This window comes from Aspergillus luchuensis, chromosome 6, assembly GCF_016861625.1.
Source record: "Aspergillus luchuensis IFO 4308 DNA, chromosome 6, nearly complete sequence".
NCBI classification, from domain to species: domain Eukaryota; kingdom Fungi; phylum Ascomycota; class Eurotiomycetes; order Eurotiales; family Aspergillaceae; genus Aspergillus; species Aspergillus luchuensis.
This window is the reverse complement of record NC_054854.1, coordinates 1348936-1366622: the sequence shown is the minus strand read 5'-3', so window position 1 is coordinate 1366622 and position 17687 is coordinate 1348936. Positions and strand designations below refer to the sequence as shown.

General features: G+C 47.0%; 8 protein-coding genes across 8 annotated transcripts; 6 read left to right on the top strand and 2 right to left on the bottom strand.

Annotated features, from left to right (window-relative positions):
- Positions 1–1853: 1853 nt before the first annotated feature.
- AKAW2_60493A (uncharacterized protein) lies at positions 1854–2249 on the top strand (the record flags this gene model as incomplete). Its single annotated transcript, XM_041692625.1, has 3 exons — positions 1854–1939; positions 1995–2026; positions 2086–2249. 3 exons carry the CDS (start codon positions 1854–1856, stop codon positions 2247–2249), a joined length of 282 nt encoding a protein of 93 aa, XP_041545991.1.
- A 3050-nt stretch (positions 2250–5299) lies between these two features.
- AKAW2_60492A (uncharacterized protein) lies at positions 5300–5557 on the top strand (the record flags this gene model as incomplete). The annotated part of the gene is made up of 1 exon (XM_041692624.1): positions 5300–5557. One exon carries the CDS (start codon positions 5300–5302, stop codon positions 5555–5557), a length of 258 nt encoding a protein of 85 aa, XP_041545990.1.
- A 1046-nt stretch (positions 5558–6603) lies between these two features.
- AKAW2_60491A (uncharacterized protein) lies at positions 6604–7854 on the top strand (the record flags this gene model as incomplete). Its single annotated transcript, XM_041692622.1, has 1 exon — positions 6604–7854. One exon carries the CDS (start codon positions 6604–6606, stop codon positions 7852–7854), a length of 1251 nt encoding a protein of 416 aa, XP_041545989.1.
- A 148-nt stretch (positions 7855–8002) lies between these two features.
- On the bottom strand, positions 8003–10146 carry AKAW2_60490S (putative C6 transcription factor; the record flags this gene model as incomplete). Its single annotated transcript, XM_041692621.1, has 2 exons — positions 8003–9673; positions 9721–10146. 2 exons carry the CDS (start codon positions 10144–10146, stop codon positions 8003–8005), a joined length of 2097 nt encoding a protein of 698 aa, XP_041545988.1.
- Positions 10147–10523: 377 nt separating this feature from the next.
- AKAW2_60489S (uncharacterized protein) lies at positions 10524–11054 on the bottom strand (the record flags this gene model as incomplete). Its single annotated transcript, XM_041692620.1, has 2 exons — positions 10524–10872; positions 10921–11054. 2 exons carry the CDS (start codon positions 11052–11054, stop codon positions 10524–10526), a joined length of 483 nt encoding a protein of 160 aa, XP_041545987.1.
- Positions 11055–12700: 1646 nt separating this feature from the next.
- On the top strand, positions 12701–13832 carry AKAW2_60488A (uncharacterized protein; the record flags this gene model as incomplete). Its single annotated transcript, XM_041692619.1, has 2 exons — positions 12701–12946; positions 12999–13832. The coding sequence occupies 2 exons, from the start codon at positions 12701–12703 to the stop codon at positions 13830–13832; spliced, it is 1080 nt and encodes a 359-aa protein (XP_041545986.1).
- Positions 13833–15738: 1906 nt separating this feature from the next.
- Positions 15739–16137, top strand: AKAW2_60487A (uncharacterized protein; the record flags this gene model as incomplete). Its single annotated transcript, XM_041692618.1, has 1 exon — positions 15739–16137. One exon carries the CDS (start codon positions 15739–15741, stop codon positions 16135–16137), a length of 399 nt encoding a protein of 132 aa, XP_041545985.1.
- Positions 16138–16440: 303 nt separating this feature from the next.
- On the top strand, positions 16441–17618 carry AKAW2_60486A (uncharacterized protein; the record flags this gene model as incomplete). The annotated part of the gene is made up of 4 exons (XM_041692617.1): positions 16441–16552; positions 16674–17160; positions 17240–17476; positions 17543–17618. The coding sequence occupies 4 exons, from the start codon at positions 16441–16443 to the stop codon at positions 17616–17618; spliced, it is 912 nt and encodes a 303-aa protein (XP_041545984.1).
- Between the last annotated feature and the right edge of the window lie 69 nt (positions 17619–17687).

Below are 17687 nucleotides of genomic sequence, written 5' to 3'. Positions count from 1 at the left end.
TGCCTATTCATTCGCAAGAATTCAGACAACTCTCCGAAACACTCTTGCTTCTCGACTTCGAACGCTCTCCATTCTGCCACGGATCCCATGTATCGAAATAGCAACTGCCATATTTATAATTCCAGAAGGACAGGACACATCACTTGCATCCAAGCCAGACATGGCACAGTGATATGACAACAGTTGCTTCTTTCTGATATATTTTGAGGCATATTCGCATTGCGGAAACCCATACCATGTCTCAAGTACTATCAGGTTGCCTTGATTGAGCGGGTGCATGAAGGGAATTGCAATGCCCAAATATAGTGCACTTAGCAACAGAGAGTATAAGTATGTGCCTCCAGGTTGTGTCCTCACCGTTCCCAGGCCAGTAATCCAGAAGACCTTTTCCTCGTTCGTGGCTCTTCAGGTTTTGAGCCTTCTGAATGGTTGTACACCCGAGGGAGTACCCCTCTATTTCCATATTCCGGGGATGTTTTCATATGAAGAAGGCACTAGGAAGATTTGAGTGATTCCAACACCGGGCCTATTTGCCGTACCGGGGAGATATATAGAAAGACCTGTCGAGGAAACTTTGTAGGAAGTTGCAGGTATGTCATGATCATCTTTGAGATCATGGAGCGTACGATCGCTTCAGACACTTATACAGCCCTTTCGCAGCTATTTCAACCCCGTAAGGTAGTATTAGGGTTAAGGATAGATAACTCCTTGGACTTGACTGATTGAAGAAGAGAAATTCGTGCAGAGCTGGGTCGTATTTCCGCATATCATATTGACGACGATAGTGGTCTTGCTGAGATTATGACAATCCAGGTTCTCTGTGTCCAATGTTTAATTGTGTTGATTAGACGGTTTTTTGGGAATTTCCCATCCCATTGCTCTGGCTATAAGTTAGAAACAAATAGTACTACTTCATGATGTTACCTCTTACCTCTGGGGGGGTTTCGATGTCGTTGTATGATCAGCTGAGTATGGTAAGGTAAAGTGCTTATCACCCCATGTTGTCTGGCAATTTTTCGAAGATTACTTGTTCTTCTTCCTCACCAGTGCCCGATTATATATTTTGTCGCCAGCCGGACATGAGAGGGCTAAGTTCATCTTCAAAAGGCATGTATGATTCCGCCAAGCGGGAGTATGACAGCCTGTTGTTAAGAGAGATAGTTGAGAGTCAGAACGCATATTCAGAGAGAGTCGATATGATGTAGTAGGGGACAGGGTAATTGGTCGATTCAATCAGAGTGTCCCATGCAGCGCACGCGACCACTAAGCCTTCCGGGCGCTTGGGTTCAACATATATAGTTTAGCCCTATATCATCGCTGCGCAAGGGCATCAATGTGGGTATATATTCGTGGACTGAACATAGCAGGATGATAAGGAAGAAAAGGAAAGGAGAAGACATAGACGGAAGCAGATTATATAGCAGACCGGACAGCGATGCTATTCATCGCTCATCTACCAAATAGTGAAGCCTGACATCGCATTCATCCTCCCCAGTCAATATTCTAGCCCAGTGGCAAGCAAGAGTAGGGAATGCTGTAACAATCACAAGCCATGCTTAATTCAATCTACTATTCCCACATGCAACATCATGTTGATGAATATGCTGCATGATGCAGGTATGCTGTGACGTTGAGGGGGATCGGCAAATCCATCGTATGACGATTCCCGATCATGCCATAATCAGGATACTCTCCACTCCCCCAACCCGAAAATAAGGTGATCGTCGGGAACTTCCCCCTCTTATAAATAAACCTTGGTCTAGCCGTCACTGAATCCTCCAGTATCCGCTTCACACTTAACAAGACAAATCAGTTAAACTGAACATCAAATCATCACTACAACATTACCAACCATGAACGTCTCGGCTTCTCCCTCTGGCTCGCAGCCTTTCATCAAGAGACCTACTCTAAGTCCCGCGTTCAAGAAGCCTAGTCGGTGGTGAGTGTGCCTTCATTCCCCAGATGACGTATTGAATAATAGCTAATGAATACAGGTATCTCCCGCTCATGGGCGCCATAGCTCTCGGTACACACCACCCTTCAATACATAAATCCACTCCCACCAACTAACCATTAACTATACAGGCTTCGGAGTCGCCAACTACTACGAAAACCAAGCTCGCCAGCCCCAGTTCGATCGTGAAGAAGAGGAACGTCTTCGAAAGAACCGGGCCCTGATGGATGCCTACGGCGACAAAGAAACAGTCCAGGATATCGAACGGGCGCTGGTCGTCTACGACCTTCAGTGATCATCCATGATGGAGGAAACAATTATTGCATTACAATCGGGCACACTTAGCGTGGAATATGGTTACGGCTTCATGAATGATGGCGCATATGGAGTTTGGGTTTCATTTTACTCTCCGGAAGAGACGAGGCATGAATTTGTTGGTTTCGGGATTCTGAATTTGACCGGGCATTGACTTGCTGGTTTAGTTTTCGCGGATTAGCATTGAATTGAGAAGCAAGCTGGTTATTGCACTTATGCTATTTTTCACCGTTTACAAATGAATGGAATTACCGACCGGGTCATGACTTAACAAGTGCTGTTTCGTGCCTCCCTACTGCACTGGAGACCCAATTGTGAGACCACCAACCTATCATTACCCCATACCCGCCACCGGAAGCGGGGAGAGACGTTCTGCAGCTCAACAGCCAATCACATACTCACACATCCAATCCCACACTGCATGATGCTGATCACGAGACTCGGATCCTTTCGCAAAGAGGTTAGACTACTCCGTACCCCTCAAACAATCAACACAGCCCCTTTCGTAGCTGCATCTTCGAGCTGTGAAGGTTACGTGTCGTTGCTGCAATTCAGTGCTACATAGGCATCTATCAATTAAGTCTGCTGCCTGCAGCTGCACCGAGGTCAGGGTATCCTTATGACCCATCAGATAGTTGTTTCACCGTAGAGTGCTATCCATAATGCGGATAGGGTATTCGGCATATTAGTACAGCGGATGAAAGATCTCCCGCAACATTGCCCTTAAAGGGAGCTAATGTAGATCAGTTCGGCAGTTAGCTCGGAACATCTCATGCTAGTGATGTACAGAAGCTCGAAATTAGAGGTTGAAATTGCCTGGAACATCCCAATCTTATAACCCCTACAGACTTCTATGCCTTGCTCCTCAAGGCGTACAAATTATGACAAACAATAACACCCCATTCATCAAGGCTCCCACACGAAAAGCTCCCAGTCATATCATTCAGCTTCTTCTGCCCATGCCTTTACATCTCCTTTTCCTTCTTAGCAGGCAAGTTTGACTGCCATTTTCTATGATTCTACAGGCGACTCGGCAGGTACCAAGAACCGCTCGTCAATCTTCTGGCAGGAAATCGCATCAAAAGCAAGATTCCTTCGCGCTGCATAACTGACCCAGAAACTACCACTTTGCCACCTCCTTGCATAGGCCCGGGGAGCCTCTATTCCTGCCTCAAGCATCCAGAGCTTATGGAGGATTGTTTATGCTCAACCAACACCCTCAGAAAGGTTTCTAAACGCTGCTAGTATTCCTCTGTCTAAGCTCCAATACCAACGGGCTAATACTCTGATTGTTCGAGTAGAAGCCACCACGGTAGTGCAGCTGAGAACTCTGCCGGTGCTGCGTAGAAGAATTCCCAGTCTATCACACCCACGATTTGCATACCTGTGTTGAGGAGCGCATTGGGAGGCAGGAGATCGTCGTATCATAGCCGGAATGGCCCTGATTCACTATCACGAGTAGATGGACTTAATCGACGATCATTTGCGAATTCGTGAAATAAGTGCCTGGCAACATATTTACGCCGCAGTCAGTAACGGCTCTACCGCATCGTTGCGCTGGTGCTTCAGATGCTCGATATGAATTGTAGGGCTGTATTCTGGGTAGAGAACACTCGGGGGAAGGGGTCTTCTGCAAGCCCTGTGTATCACAGCACCCACGAGTTGTCAATTTGGCGGATGCTGCTTTGTACTCCGTCAGAAGAAAAGCCCCATTCAGTCAATCTGTAGCCTTGTTGAGGCGAGGTAGTATAAGTTTTAGTCACATAGCTTTGGAACTATGAATTGAGAGGCTTTTTCCATTGGTAAGCTCCTATAAATCTTACGGTGATAGCCACATGCCCAGGGCTTATTTCTATGAGCGTTGGCGCTTGAATATACTGCGTTCCTGTGAGTTACAAGATACGTTACCTTGATCACAAATGGAGGTGATGCTACAATGGTAGAAGGGCGCCAGTGGTGGCATTGAATTGAGGTCTAACTTTGGGGGAGGGGGGCTTCTCTAAGTTTAAACTGCCAGATTTATATGATCTTATCTACGGAAAGGTCCTTTGCTACTCAACCTAGGATCTGTATTCTGAGTGATTAGATATTTATCACCAGGGAGTTGACATTTGTGTCATTAACATTCATTTTCTATAACATCTGTTATGAGTTTCTTTTTTCCTCTCTGGGAGATTCATTGGGTTCGTAGACTAGTATTCTGTAGGTTAGAGGCCGGCAAGTTACTTTTCTATCCTTTTAAGCTTAAATTAACTTTGTAGCTTTCTAAATATGTAAACCTTATACTTCATGCATGTCCTGCAAACTTCTATGGTGAGTCTCTAGAGAAGTCTTTAATTCTTATGTTGTATGGTATACTCAGTACAAGGATCACAGGGTAGCCCCGTCCTTCTTCGGCACCCAATTTCAAGAGTATCTCTAATAGTGCTATTATTGCCATAAGTTCAACGATAGAACCCGATAACAAGTCATTCCCTTTCTAAATTCAATATTCTAGGCGGCTGTCATCTAGTACATGCCTGGGTAGGAAACTTCAATTATATATACTATAAGGACCAGGAAATGAGAGATATGTCCCTTAAAATTAGATGCAATGAATCACATAGCATTCCAACTCAGTCTGATTTCGGGCTCTATTCATCAATGACTACGGCTTCATCTGGGCGATTGCCATCATATAGTTGCTCTATACTGATGTCTGTAGGAGTATTCCTTGCTCAACACAGCACGTAGATATCTTCCACCGTCAGATATACTGACAGGCAAACTATACTCATCGGCACCATCCTAACAGCACTTGATATGGGCAAAAATGCCCTCGAACAGCTCTTCCATCTCCAAGATAAATAGCTGTCTTCGTCCTCTTCGAAAAGAGATCTCAATCAGAGATACCAGATAATATCTTCCTCGATCTCATCTGCTATCCTAAGATTTGTCTCCGCATTCTCCTGATACCAAAGGTCACACAGGAATCTCTGAGGCTTACTCACCATTGCTTTAGTGATCCAGCAACGAGTCCCAATCACCATCATGTCTTCAGGCGACAATAACGCAGGTCGTGACGAAGCTGCATTCCGACTTAACCTTAGTGCTTCCCAGGCTGAATTCATGATGGAGAAGGGTAATTCGTCTGGAAAAAAACGCGGAGTGTCTTACGAACCCAGCTCCATGAGAATTCCGAATCCGCGTGAAGAGGAGCAGTTGACACAGTCGACAGCCGCAGCAAATGAGAGACGTCCACATGTTACTGAGACTATTGCTGACCATTACAGAGAGAGCAGGGGTTAATGCAGATGTCAGTGTCGTTGCTTGTTGAGACATGCAGGCTACTACTGAATGACCATCTATATGCGCCGTGGGAAAGGAGTTCGAACAAAATTGTTATTTGCTTTTATATAACTGCCAATGCACGAGTTATGATTTCAGTTTTGTGACTTAGGATGAGAAACCTCTAAGCTTCGGTACGAGTAGATGGAGGGATATTTCCTGGATAAAGTTGAAGCTGTCAGGGCTGGCGTATGAACATGTCGCTCAGGCAGTACTTGCGGCGCTGGACATTGCAATACTGTGATTGTCTACGATAGATGATACCGGGATGCTTTAGGATTGTATGCTATGATGTGTAATGTGGTAGTTCCCCACCAACCCAGTCGTATATCAATAAATAGGAGGGAATATATCCTCACACAGGGAAAGACGCTCTAGTATAAGGACATAGTAGCCAGTGAAGTTCTATACCTTTATTTGATGTTGGATAACTTATTATCCTTACGCAATCTTACAGAGTTACCGACTCGCACACTGAACTCTGATAGTACTCAAGTCTGATTTACAGATAGAGAGATTTCTGTCCAGCCCTACAAAGCCCCTTGTGGTTGTATTCCATTTCGAAACATTTTTCAAGTCCAATTATCACGCCGTATATCCCAGTCTAATGGTTGACACCTGCAAATGCACTATAATACCAGTCTACCAGCCGCCCCGGCGAAGGATAAGTGGTGTGGGGGGACCACGACAATGCTAACAAAGCCCTGCCAATATGCTATAGCAATAAGTATGATGCGATGATTACCCCTGATACCGGTTGGCCCCCATTTTTTCGCCGTTTAGCACTCGGGCAATTCGGGCATTCGGACATCACGGGGTTTTCGGTCGTAGCGGCCGTAACGGCCCTATCGGTCATATACCGGACTACCTCGCTGAAGGGATAGCTTGAAGATGATGCTGGTCCACCGTATATATATGAAGTCAGTGCCTCTTCTTCGCTCTGAGTATTACTTCTCATTCTTCATATTTATCATCCCTCGCAAAATCAGCGTGGAACAAGACAAACAATGACCGGCCTCAAAATCCTCATCTCCGGCGCAGGCATCGCCGGCAACGCCCTCGCATTCTGGCTATCCAAACTCGGCCACAACATTACAATCATCGAGCGATACCCTGGTCTACGAGCCACAGGACTTCAAGTCGATCTCCGAAGTCCTGGAATTGAAGTCCTACAACGTATGGGTCTCGAGGAAGCCTTTCGCAAGGTCACCGTCCCAGAACAGGGTCTACAGCTTGTTGATAGCCGCAACCGGCGATGGGGGTATTTCCCTGCGAATCGAAGTGGAAAAGGATTGCAGAGCTTCACTACCGATTATGAGATTATGAGGGGGGATCTTTGCCATCTGCTCCATGATGCTGTTAAGGATCGCGTGGAGTATTTGTTTGGACTGTATGTGGTGGAGATGGACCAAACTGATGAGTTTGTTGATGTGGCCTTGTCGGATGGAAGGAAAGAGCGGTTTGATCTCGTTGTTGGTGCGGATGGTCTGGGGTCCCGTACGAGGTCGATGATGCTTGAAGGTGAGGATCAGGTTCACTCAATTGGGGTGTGTGCTGGGTATTTTACGATCGATAGTGAGCTGAAGAAGGGAGAGGGATACGACGCCACGGTGTATATGACTACGCAGGGACGGGGGTTTATGATGCGCCGTCATGATCCGCACAAGGTACAGGCGTATATGTTCTGCAAGGCTGGACCTTTGGAGGATTGCATCAGGGGTGATGTGGAGAGGGAGAAGCAGGTTATGGGACAGGTATTTAACGATGCAGGATGGAAATCGGAGGAGATTATCCGGGGTATGGAAGAGGCGGACGATTTCTACTGTGAGCGCATGGGAGTGGTGAATCTGGATAGCTGGTCGCGGGGCCGTGTTGTCTTGGTCGGGGATGCGGCTTATTGTCCGTCTGCTATGACAGGAATGGGAACCCCGTGTGCCATGGTTGGTGCTTACATTCTGGCAGGGGAGATAAGCAAATGTTGTGCGAAGGGAACCGGTTCGAAGGAGGACATTGCGGAGGCTTTCAAGAGTTATGAGGATAAGCTCAAGCCCTTCATGGTGAATGTCCAAAAGGGACTCATGGACGATCACGATTACATGAGCAGGCTCCCTTCATCTACATTGGGGATCACTGTCGTGTATCTCCTGTTTGCAATAGCATCCTTCTTGAGACTGGACGTCCTCGCGCAATGGATTCTGCGTGAAGATTGCAACAAGGACTGGAAACTGCCGGAGTATCCGAACATGGTCGACAACTGATAAGCATCGGAAGTTCTGGCGGTTTTACATTATTATATGAAATTTGTTTTGGTGCTGAGCGTACCTAGCTTGTACATTGAGCTTCAGGAAATTTATTTGTCGTCAGTTACATTTATAGTATCTCGCCCTGACCATTCCACTATTAACATCACCATCCCGAGAAGAGTTGCAGGTCGGGAAAGTCCAAGTTGAAGTCGCTGTCGTGGATGTAATCGAAGCCGCGGTCTAAGACTTGACCGAAGTTATCCGATCTATCGAGATTATCTTCAAGAGATGCAGTACTGGGTCCAGCGGAGATAGATGCCCTGGCTACCAAGTTCTGCATCATACTGTAGCAGACATCCACACTTTCATGCAGTGTTCTTGAAACTGCCTCCTCCTCGGACTGACCATTAAGCCTAGCTTCCGCCTGGGCTAACATCATATTATAAAAGACATAGACCTTAACATTGGTCTCTCCGTAGTGAAGTCTTTCTTTTGCATACTGGACCACGCAGCGGGCATCTCGCAAAAGAGTTTCCTGGCGAGCATAATCCCTTCTTTTCGCTAGACTTGAACTTTCCGCTTCTGGATCGGGACTGGATTCCGAGAAGATGAGTATTGCCGCACGGGTCACGATGTCACGAAACATGCCACCTCCACATCGGAGGACACGACCGTACAGATTGTCTTCGACTAGTGCTATGATATCTAGTGCGGCTTCGACACCGGCCTTGCGAGAGTGACTGAATAGGGGATTAGCCCTTGCCATGATGGCAAACTTGTAATGGAGACACAAGGTAAAGCGTCGAATTAGATGGGTGCAGAAGCTGGATGCGAACTGATCTAACGGGGACGCAGAGTTAATCTGGTCAAGCGTGACAGAGATGTCGCGGCATGCTGAGGTTAGTTCTTGACCGATTTCAAGGACCTCATCGTAGGGCGGTTCCTCTCGCAAGTCGTTTATGAGTCTGGAGGCATGCAGGCGGACTGGTATTGACTTTGACAGTATAGGTTGGAAATTAGTTGCCTTATGAGCCGCTGGAACTTCCTCTTCGCCTATCTCTTGCTCGGATTCGAGGCTGTGATCGTTTGGCGGTTCAGTATTCCAGTCTGCAGTTGCGATCATTGGAACCATCCCGGAATCCAAGGATGACTGTAGATTTAGTTCTAGAATAGTGTACCAGAGTTGCCGCCTAAGTTCTTTTTCTGTAGACTTCATCTCACTCAGAGAGTTGGGATCTTGATGCAGACCCATCTGCATGGCCATTCTCATCAATGAGCCTGTGGAAATCCAGATCAGATCGGCGCCAACCTGATTTACTTGGCGGGCTATGAGAAGAAGACAGTGGACTTGGATGGCTCCCAAAGTTAAGCGGTTCTTTTCCAGTGGTGCTGATAGCCATGTCTGGGCTGTATGGATCCACATTCCAGCTTTTGACGCCACATCTATACGAACATTGTTATCCTGATGCAAGGGACCTGCGATAGCGACCACGAGAAAGATCTGCAAGACTATACAAATATCCATGTCTTCGTAGTTGTTCAGGTACGTCTGGCAATGCCTCATGAAGGAATTCTTCTGAAGTATCCGGTAGCACGATTCGAATGAGGCGAAATAGAGCTGGGCCAATTCGAGGACGATATCAGAACCAGGAAGTGACTGATGAATCTGTGTCGGGAGGCTACTACGACTTGGCCTTTGACTTTTGATGCTTCGAGCTAGCCTTTTGCATTGAGCAATCTTATCAGCAATGGCATCGAAGGGGCCGTGGCTTGTATTTCGTATAATGGTGTCGTAGAGGCCCATGAGAGGCTGCAAGCTGGGCAGCCCTTCTGTCTGTAACGTCGTCAATAAAGCAAAATTTGATATGTGAGTCAACTTACCAATGAAAAGATATTCATCCAATGTCCCTGCCCGAACACTCTTGTCTTTGACACCATGCCTCGGATCTGGCCCGGGGTTGATGCAGCCTGTTGCGATGAAGCGTGAGGCGTGTGTGAAGGTTGGCCACTATTACTCTCAACATTTTGCCTCTGATAATTCTTTCCATTAGTCGTAGAGGGCACCGTTTCACGACCGGCACGCGCATTGCGATTCTGCTCATATGTGCAGGTTGAAGCAATATTCTGGGTCTCACACTGTCGACACGGGTTGGCCCGATCGCATCGGACTTTGCGACGGCGGCACGAAACACATGAATACGCCGGGCGTCTGCGCTTTCTTGTATTGGATACGCCCGGACTAGTCATTGTACGAAGATTTTGGCCGAAGATTGTTTTAGGTTGGCTGTCTTCTCTGCAGTGCGACATGAACTGCAAGATAGACCAGGGAGGTTGGTCCGGAAAAGGGTCGGGGGTTCGGCCGTAAGCCACTTTTGCCCGATACGACCGACAAGGCCGAGGCCGCATCCGCCTCAGGCATCAATAGCGATCATCTCTCTTGATTAGGCTTACCAAACTAAAAACTAACATACCAGGCGAGTATAATTAGTACTTAACGCCAGATGTACGCATCACATAGATTATCAAGTTATAAGTTTTCTGTAGGCAAATTCTCGTGTCATTGGAATAGAAGGGTGTGTGCTTGAATGCCGCGAATATCTTAGGTATGGAAATTTCGTGAGACTCTCGACGCACTAAGCTGGGCACCTGTTACGACAGAATATCTCTCAAAGTCCTGATTTAGTTCAGTCGCTGCATCCGCTCCTCTCCACAACAACCTCATCAAAATACACCTGCCAAGTATACGAATTGTCAGGCGACGTGCACGCTGCACTGATTGTCAGAACATCTGCGGACCGATTGGCCGTGAACCCCCCGGTTAGAGCGGTCCACTGATCACTAGGTTCGAGATCAGCGGTACCAATGGTATCACTGGTTGTGTTTAATCCCAGGTACGCGGCAATATGGCAGAACTCTGCCCCGGACACGGAGGGCTTGACTTGTACGGAGAAGTCGTAAGTCGTGCTACGGTTGAGACTAGACAGGGTCTGGGAGAAGGAATTGGGGCTGTTGTCGATGGCAGTTGTGAGGTCGCTGTTATATGTGTTAGATTGGGGTAGATGAAGAGGTTACTAGACATACAGTGAGTGATTTCCAGTGTAGGCAGGAGTGGCAGTCGTGACTCTTGCTACATCTGAGGCTGTGGTGAACCATGGCGATAGAGAGCCTGTCTCGAAGGAGGGGTTGGAGAGGATATTACAGCCAGAGGTAGACATTATGGCTCACAGTGCTGGATTCAATCTGAATAGATGATTGGGCTAGCTTAGTAAATGTAGCAAGAAGGCAAAGGAATTATCACACTCACATATACTCTGTTCAATTACTCGTAATGTCCCCTCACTTCTATGATCGGTTCGGATAAGGGTCCGGTTTCCTCAGCAGATTGATGTCATTTCTACCACCTTCAGTTATCGACCACCGATGATAATAATTAGAGCCATGTCTATTGTTTTTTGAAAAGTGATATTGGCCTTGTATGAGTCGATATCTAACTTATGACTGCAGGAGATAGTATGTGGAAACCTGTGTGGGCTGATCCCTTTATAGTGGGCTACTTATGCTTCATCAATTAGCAGTTGCTGTGGATAGATTCATTCCCGCGCCCCAATTACTTCTATCCCAGATGCTAAGAATGGTCGAAGATGTGACAGCAATATTGATAGATTTAACCATGAAGTTTACACTTAGACTGCCATGCATAACGCCTCCTCATGCTTATTCTGCTGCGGAGTTCTAATAATGAATATAATATATTTGGATTATACACTTTTATTTCCTTTTACTTTCATTTGAATCTCGCCGTAGAATATTATCTAATGAACTAGAATTTTTGAATTCTTTTCTACAAAATTATGAAGAATTTGCTAAACATGGCTACTAAAGGTTCCTATAGAATGGAAAGTCTGTGGCTTCTACTAAGTATCTAGATAGCTTTTTTCTTTCGTCCATGCTCTTTCTCACTGACTATTCGATAACCACAGCCTTTCTGGCTCACCCAGGTTACTGGCAGGGTAAGAAAATCTCCGGTAATGATTAGCGACCGCAGTCTGCTTGCGCCATCAGATACGATTTGCTGCTCTGTTGCTGACCAAGTCTTGAAACTACCATGGACTTGGGTGATACCCTGATCCAAGGTCAAAGGCTATATCAAAACCTGGACATCCAGCCTCAATGGTGCTCGGGCTAGGGCCGACCAAGGTCAGAGCCGTGAAAGCTCGACTAACAACTGCAAGGATGGATGGTCAAGGTTAGACGGTCAGGGATGGGAAGCTTGGGACATGGGTTTGGTAAACAATATCATTGCATAGGGGTTAGCAGACATACGAACGACCTAGTTTGAGGCAACAGCAAAACAGTCTCTAGTCCGGACTAATCTGGCAGAAGACAATTAGGACATCATGTATTTAGTAGTGGTTACATTGGGTGGGGCCACTAACATAGCTTAGTAGAAGCATGTCTCGCAGCCTTTTCAGAATCCGACCAGGGTCTGAAAGGAATAGGCTTACCACCTAAAAAGCTCCTCCTTTGAACTAGGTCTATTGACAACTGTGAAGTGCTTCATAGGGATATAGGATTGTATATTCTGAGTCAGTTATAGTGTAGATAGGGCCTTCAATATACCTGTTCACTGGACTACTCCGATCGCGTTTCTCCGTGCCCACGACTGAGACCCTGAAAATGAAAAAGTGGACATGGCGTTAGCTTGGCAGTAGCTTGGTAGTAGCTTGGTAGTAGTCCGAAATTAGCCTCAACCAAGTTAGTGCTCTCAACATGAGATGCGCGATTTTTGTGATAGGACAGATGGAGCAACATATGAAATCTCTCGGTTTCAGACAAAATATAATGCCTGTCCTTCCATCACATGAGCGCAGAGACATCAACTTCAATAATCCGCCTCTGCTCACTGTCTAGATACATTATGGCATACACTCCAAGCCCACAGTCTCTGTTAATCATCTTTCGCGAACTCCTCAATACCATCATCTATTCCGCAGGAGATTATCCCCTACTTGCACGAACTCATCAATCCTTCCAAAAGGGCCCTGCTCAATTCAACAGGGGTTTACTTTTAGCACCAATTTCAGTTGGGATTGTCCTTGACATCCTAGTAAGCCATTAACAAAGTATCATCATTGTCCGCAAGAACTAACAGAGCATAGGTCCGATACATCATTGGCCATGTCTTAATGTCTATCTTAATCCTCGAAACTGTGGGGAAGCAGGTCAATGTGTCTAAGGTCGCAGACAAGAAGCTAGCTCCATCAAGTCGTTACTTGTTTCAAAATAGTGCCGCTCTTTACCGCAGAGGAGGTTTCTCTCTTCTCCTCAATGGCATCTATTCCGCTTGCACCTACTGGGTGATGCACTCATTGGTGACTAACATATCGACTATTCTGCTTCCTAGTCAGCTAGCGTATGTTGTTGCATCGGTCCTGCTCGCGGAGACCCGTTTCTTCTGGACCGCGAAAACCATCCTTCAGCGCGACCAGCTGCGCTTCGTGCCTAGCCCCCACGATCTCCGCCGATGGCGAGCTCTTGTGCTTCCCACGTTAATTTATTCCACGGCCGAGGCAATGATGGTGCATTTCCCGGGGCTACTCAATAGTCGTCTCGCTCCGGCGTCGAGCGAGAACGTCACAATAGAGGGATTGTCGTATATCGTGAGATCCGACATCCTGATATCGGCACTTATGCTCTTTGCCCAGCTGTTTCTCCTCCTTCCCTCTTATATGGCGTTAATTCTGGTGCAGGCCAGTCTCCTGCCACCCATCTGCGAGACGATTATCTATAGGCCATCGCGACAGCAGCAGCAAGGTGTACGGGTAGGAGAGATCTTTTCAGCAGTCAAGCAAGGACCCCTGCAGATATGGGAAGCGGCGCAGATGATCGGGACGGGAAGGTTGCTTTATTGTCTGGAATTGTACGGGAAGATGTGTTTATGCTTGCTTGTGATTGCTGCTATGGTACATTTGATAGTCTATTCTATGTTGTAAGAGGAAGTGTCACCATCTCTCAACCATACTACATCTTGGTCAGAACAAGTGGACATATATCTTATGAGGAAATGTGATTGGTTCAAAATTAATCCATTCATTCTATTTGTGGGTGACTATGGAACGTAGACGAACTCCGAGGTTAAAGATGACCTGTATAGTTACATATAACTTAACGCGTGCTACATGACTTGCGCTCGCACGATTGCTACAATTTGCTGGAGATAAATATGCGGCAAAGTCTTTTATAAATCCCAAATTTTCAAGGGAAGCCTGTAAGGCATTGAAAACTTTTCCATTCTTCTGAAGGAACATTATAAATAGCGCCGCAATTTTGATCACCTCGAATCACCAATCACTGCCTCTGGTGGAACTTCATTATCTGTTAGATGTGATGCATTCTTTCTTTCAAAGATTCTAATGACCCGACACGGCAACCATACTAAGAAAGCATGATCTATTTTGTAGACTACCTAATGTGAAAAGTCTCATCGTACTCAATACAAGCCTATGCTACCGGAACTGTATAGCAAGAGGGTGAAACTCGGTGGGGAGTGTTACATGTGGGTCATATTGTGATAGGATACTTGGACAGGACGTTACATTCTCTCTACATACAGGCAGGGAGAAACCATGTAGACCAGTCTGTTACACGAGTGGGGCAAGGGATACTAACAAAAGAGATGCATAACCGTGGACTAATCTTGCTTTGGGATTATGGTAATCCTCGGGCGGCTAATAGTATATGTTCCGATGAAATAGATGAAGTAAATGTTTAAGACCTAAATAAGTATAGCAGGCACGTCTTATTCATAAGAATGATGAATATGATTGATATTCCCTCTTTATCTATCTTAAGCCTAGAATTAGAATCTTTCTTAATCTGATTATCAACGTAGCAGCAGATTTAGAATCCCTCAATTAACCTGGCCTGGCCTGGATGCTTGTCACTCTACTTTTACTGTATCCTTTTACTTCCTTTTTCTCTGCTTTGCTTCCAGCTACAGAGTGTGCCTAAGCAGTGAACGCCATCCAAAGCAATATAGAGTGGTGGCACACGTCATTGTATTTGAATTATGTTTCGCAAGGTCTCTGCACAATAGGGCAGAGTCCATGACCCACTGAAGTCCTTTCCCAGTGTTGGGGGTAAACCTAAGGGGTCCATTGTCTACCAGAGACACCTGATCAGAGATCCCCGGTTGCTATCTAGTGGCAGGGCTCCTTCAACTTACTGATAACCCGTCCTTGATATGATAGGGACGGTGGGTAATGGAAAGGCCAAGCTTCATAGCGCAGGCTTGATTTGAACAAGATATGTTGCCTACGTTCAATGAGGTTTAATCTCCGCAAGTTAATGCCGGTTCAAGTGGACACGACGCGTTGGTCCGTGGGGCGGGTTCGTTGAGAATCGGCGAAGATCCATCTCGTCGATCCTCGGGTGGGGAATGTCCAATTATCCCCGACCTGTTCTGCACCGGCAATTAACTACCCTGGCGAGTAAGGGACCATGAATTATGCCCAAGGAATAGGCTTCCAGGACGACATCTCATTGCCAAGTCTCAAGGCACTTGTCACATCAGATTTCCTCTCGCGATCTCTGTAAGATGGCGTGAGTATTGAAAGGTACTTATAATAGAGCTGTGACAGGCTCGTCTCGAGGTGGGTGCTAAGCTTCGGATCTGCAGGGGAAATGACGGATTTACGAAACGCCTCACGCGTCATTGCAAGACTATCGGACAGCTCACTATGTATGAGGCTTCGAAATGCCTCTCGGACAAGGGCAGACCCGACGGGCTCCCGAGATGACTTGACGAAGTCCGGAAACGAAGTCAGCTATAAATGCGCTTCCCATCACCATGGCTAATAGGATAGACATAACTATTGCTAATCATCCATATTCTCCAACATGGGTCTCTCACTAGCTCTTACGACATGGGCATCACTTCTAGCCGTTGCCAGTGCGCAATTTAAATGCAGCTTGCCCGCAGGTGATATCTGCGCCTACGAGAACGCCACCACCTACGCGGCAGACAATGCGCCCAATTGCACCACTAGTGGGCTGCAGGCCTTTGTAAACAATCTTCCAGGGCTCAATGGAGCGACATTGAGTGTTCCGTACGCTTTTTACGTTGACAGCAATGAAACTCTGGATGAGTTCACTGACTATATTGGCGCTTCGACGTTTACCACCGATATTCCACCTGTATGTGCGTTCCGAGTCAATGGAACCAATGAACAGGGCGCGACCTGGGGCTTGGGAGCACTTCTTCTTACCCACTTCAACGGCAGTATCATGTATGTGTAAAGGCTATGCAACCCCAACTTGACTTTTCACTGACGACCTCCAGGATGGCAGCCCCCGACTCTGGACTTTCATGGGGCGTAGCAAGTGCAGGTCTACGCTACGCCTTTGCCACCTTCGCCCCAACTCCGGTCACGACGAGCCAGACCACATTCCAGGTTGGGAAACCCCCAATGGTCTCATCGACTGGAGTCATAGAGCACTGCACCTATCCACCCTTACCGCCAAAGCTATTGTAAAGGCCTGGTATGGCGTCGAACCCAAATACACTACATCACCGGATGCTCCGACGGAGGCCGACAAGTCATGAAGTCCATCCACACATACCCAGAAGACTATGATGGTGCTATGGCGGGTGCCCCAACCTGGTGGATGACACACCAGGCATTCTACAACTACAAGCAGACAACTATCGGCGGTCTAGCTCATTCGAACTCCTCAATCCCACCCACATTATACCCAGTCATCACGGACGAGGTCCTCCGCCAATGCGATCCCCAAGACAAGGCTCACGGACTCCATCATCTCAAACCCACAAGGCTGCTTCTTCCACCCCGAAGCCCTAGCCTGCAGCAGTAACAAGACATCCAATTGCCTTACTGCACCAAAACTAGATACCCTCCACAAGATCTACAACGACTGGACCACCTTCGACCAAGACCTCATCTACCCCGGCGCATGGTTCGGCAGCGAACCCACCTGGAACACAACCTTCGGCAACCAGCACTCCAAATCATGGTACATAGAGAACATCCTCGGCTTCAAGAACCTCACAGCCCAGGACCTGACATACAAACTCATCGCCGAGGCAGACGCGCGTAATCCCGCCCACGCAAACGCATACGACTTCGACCTGTCTCCTTTCTTTAACCGAGGCGGGAAATTCTTCCACTGGCACGGCATGTCGGACTCAGTGGTACCACCGGGTTCAAGTGTGTACTATCACCACAAAGCCACGTACGCTGCCTTGGAGAAGGGCATCGACATTGACCAACATTATCAGCTTTACTTGATTCCGGGATTAGAGTGAGCCCCCCTCTCTCTCACCTTCCAACCCCAACATCCCACAAACCCTCCCAAAGGTATATGACTAACCAAAAGATAGACACTGCACCGGCACCCCCACCTGCATGTCCGCCCTATGGTACCTAGCGGGCCCATACCAAGCCGGGAACTTCTTCAACTTCACCCCCGCCAACGTTGTCGACAACTACGTCCATGACTCTTTCCTCACGCTGATCAGCTGGGTAGAGGGTGGTCATGCCCCGTCGTATATGGTTACCACGAACTTTGAGGATAATGCAGATCCAACGACGCTGCTTCATAATCGAAAGATTTGCCCGTAAGTTATTATTGTCTTACTTCCTTGGATGGATGGAATAGGGAGCTAATGGGGGTTGTTGATTAGGTACCCGAGACAGGCGAATTGGACGCAGACTGGTATGTCGATACATGAGGATTATTGGGATTGTGTTGATATGTAAATGGGGATAAATATATTATTTGTGGTTTTTGATCCGGTTGAGGACTTTGTGTGGTATCGGTGTGGACGG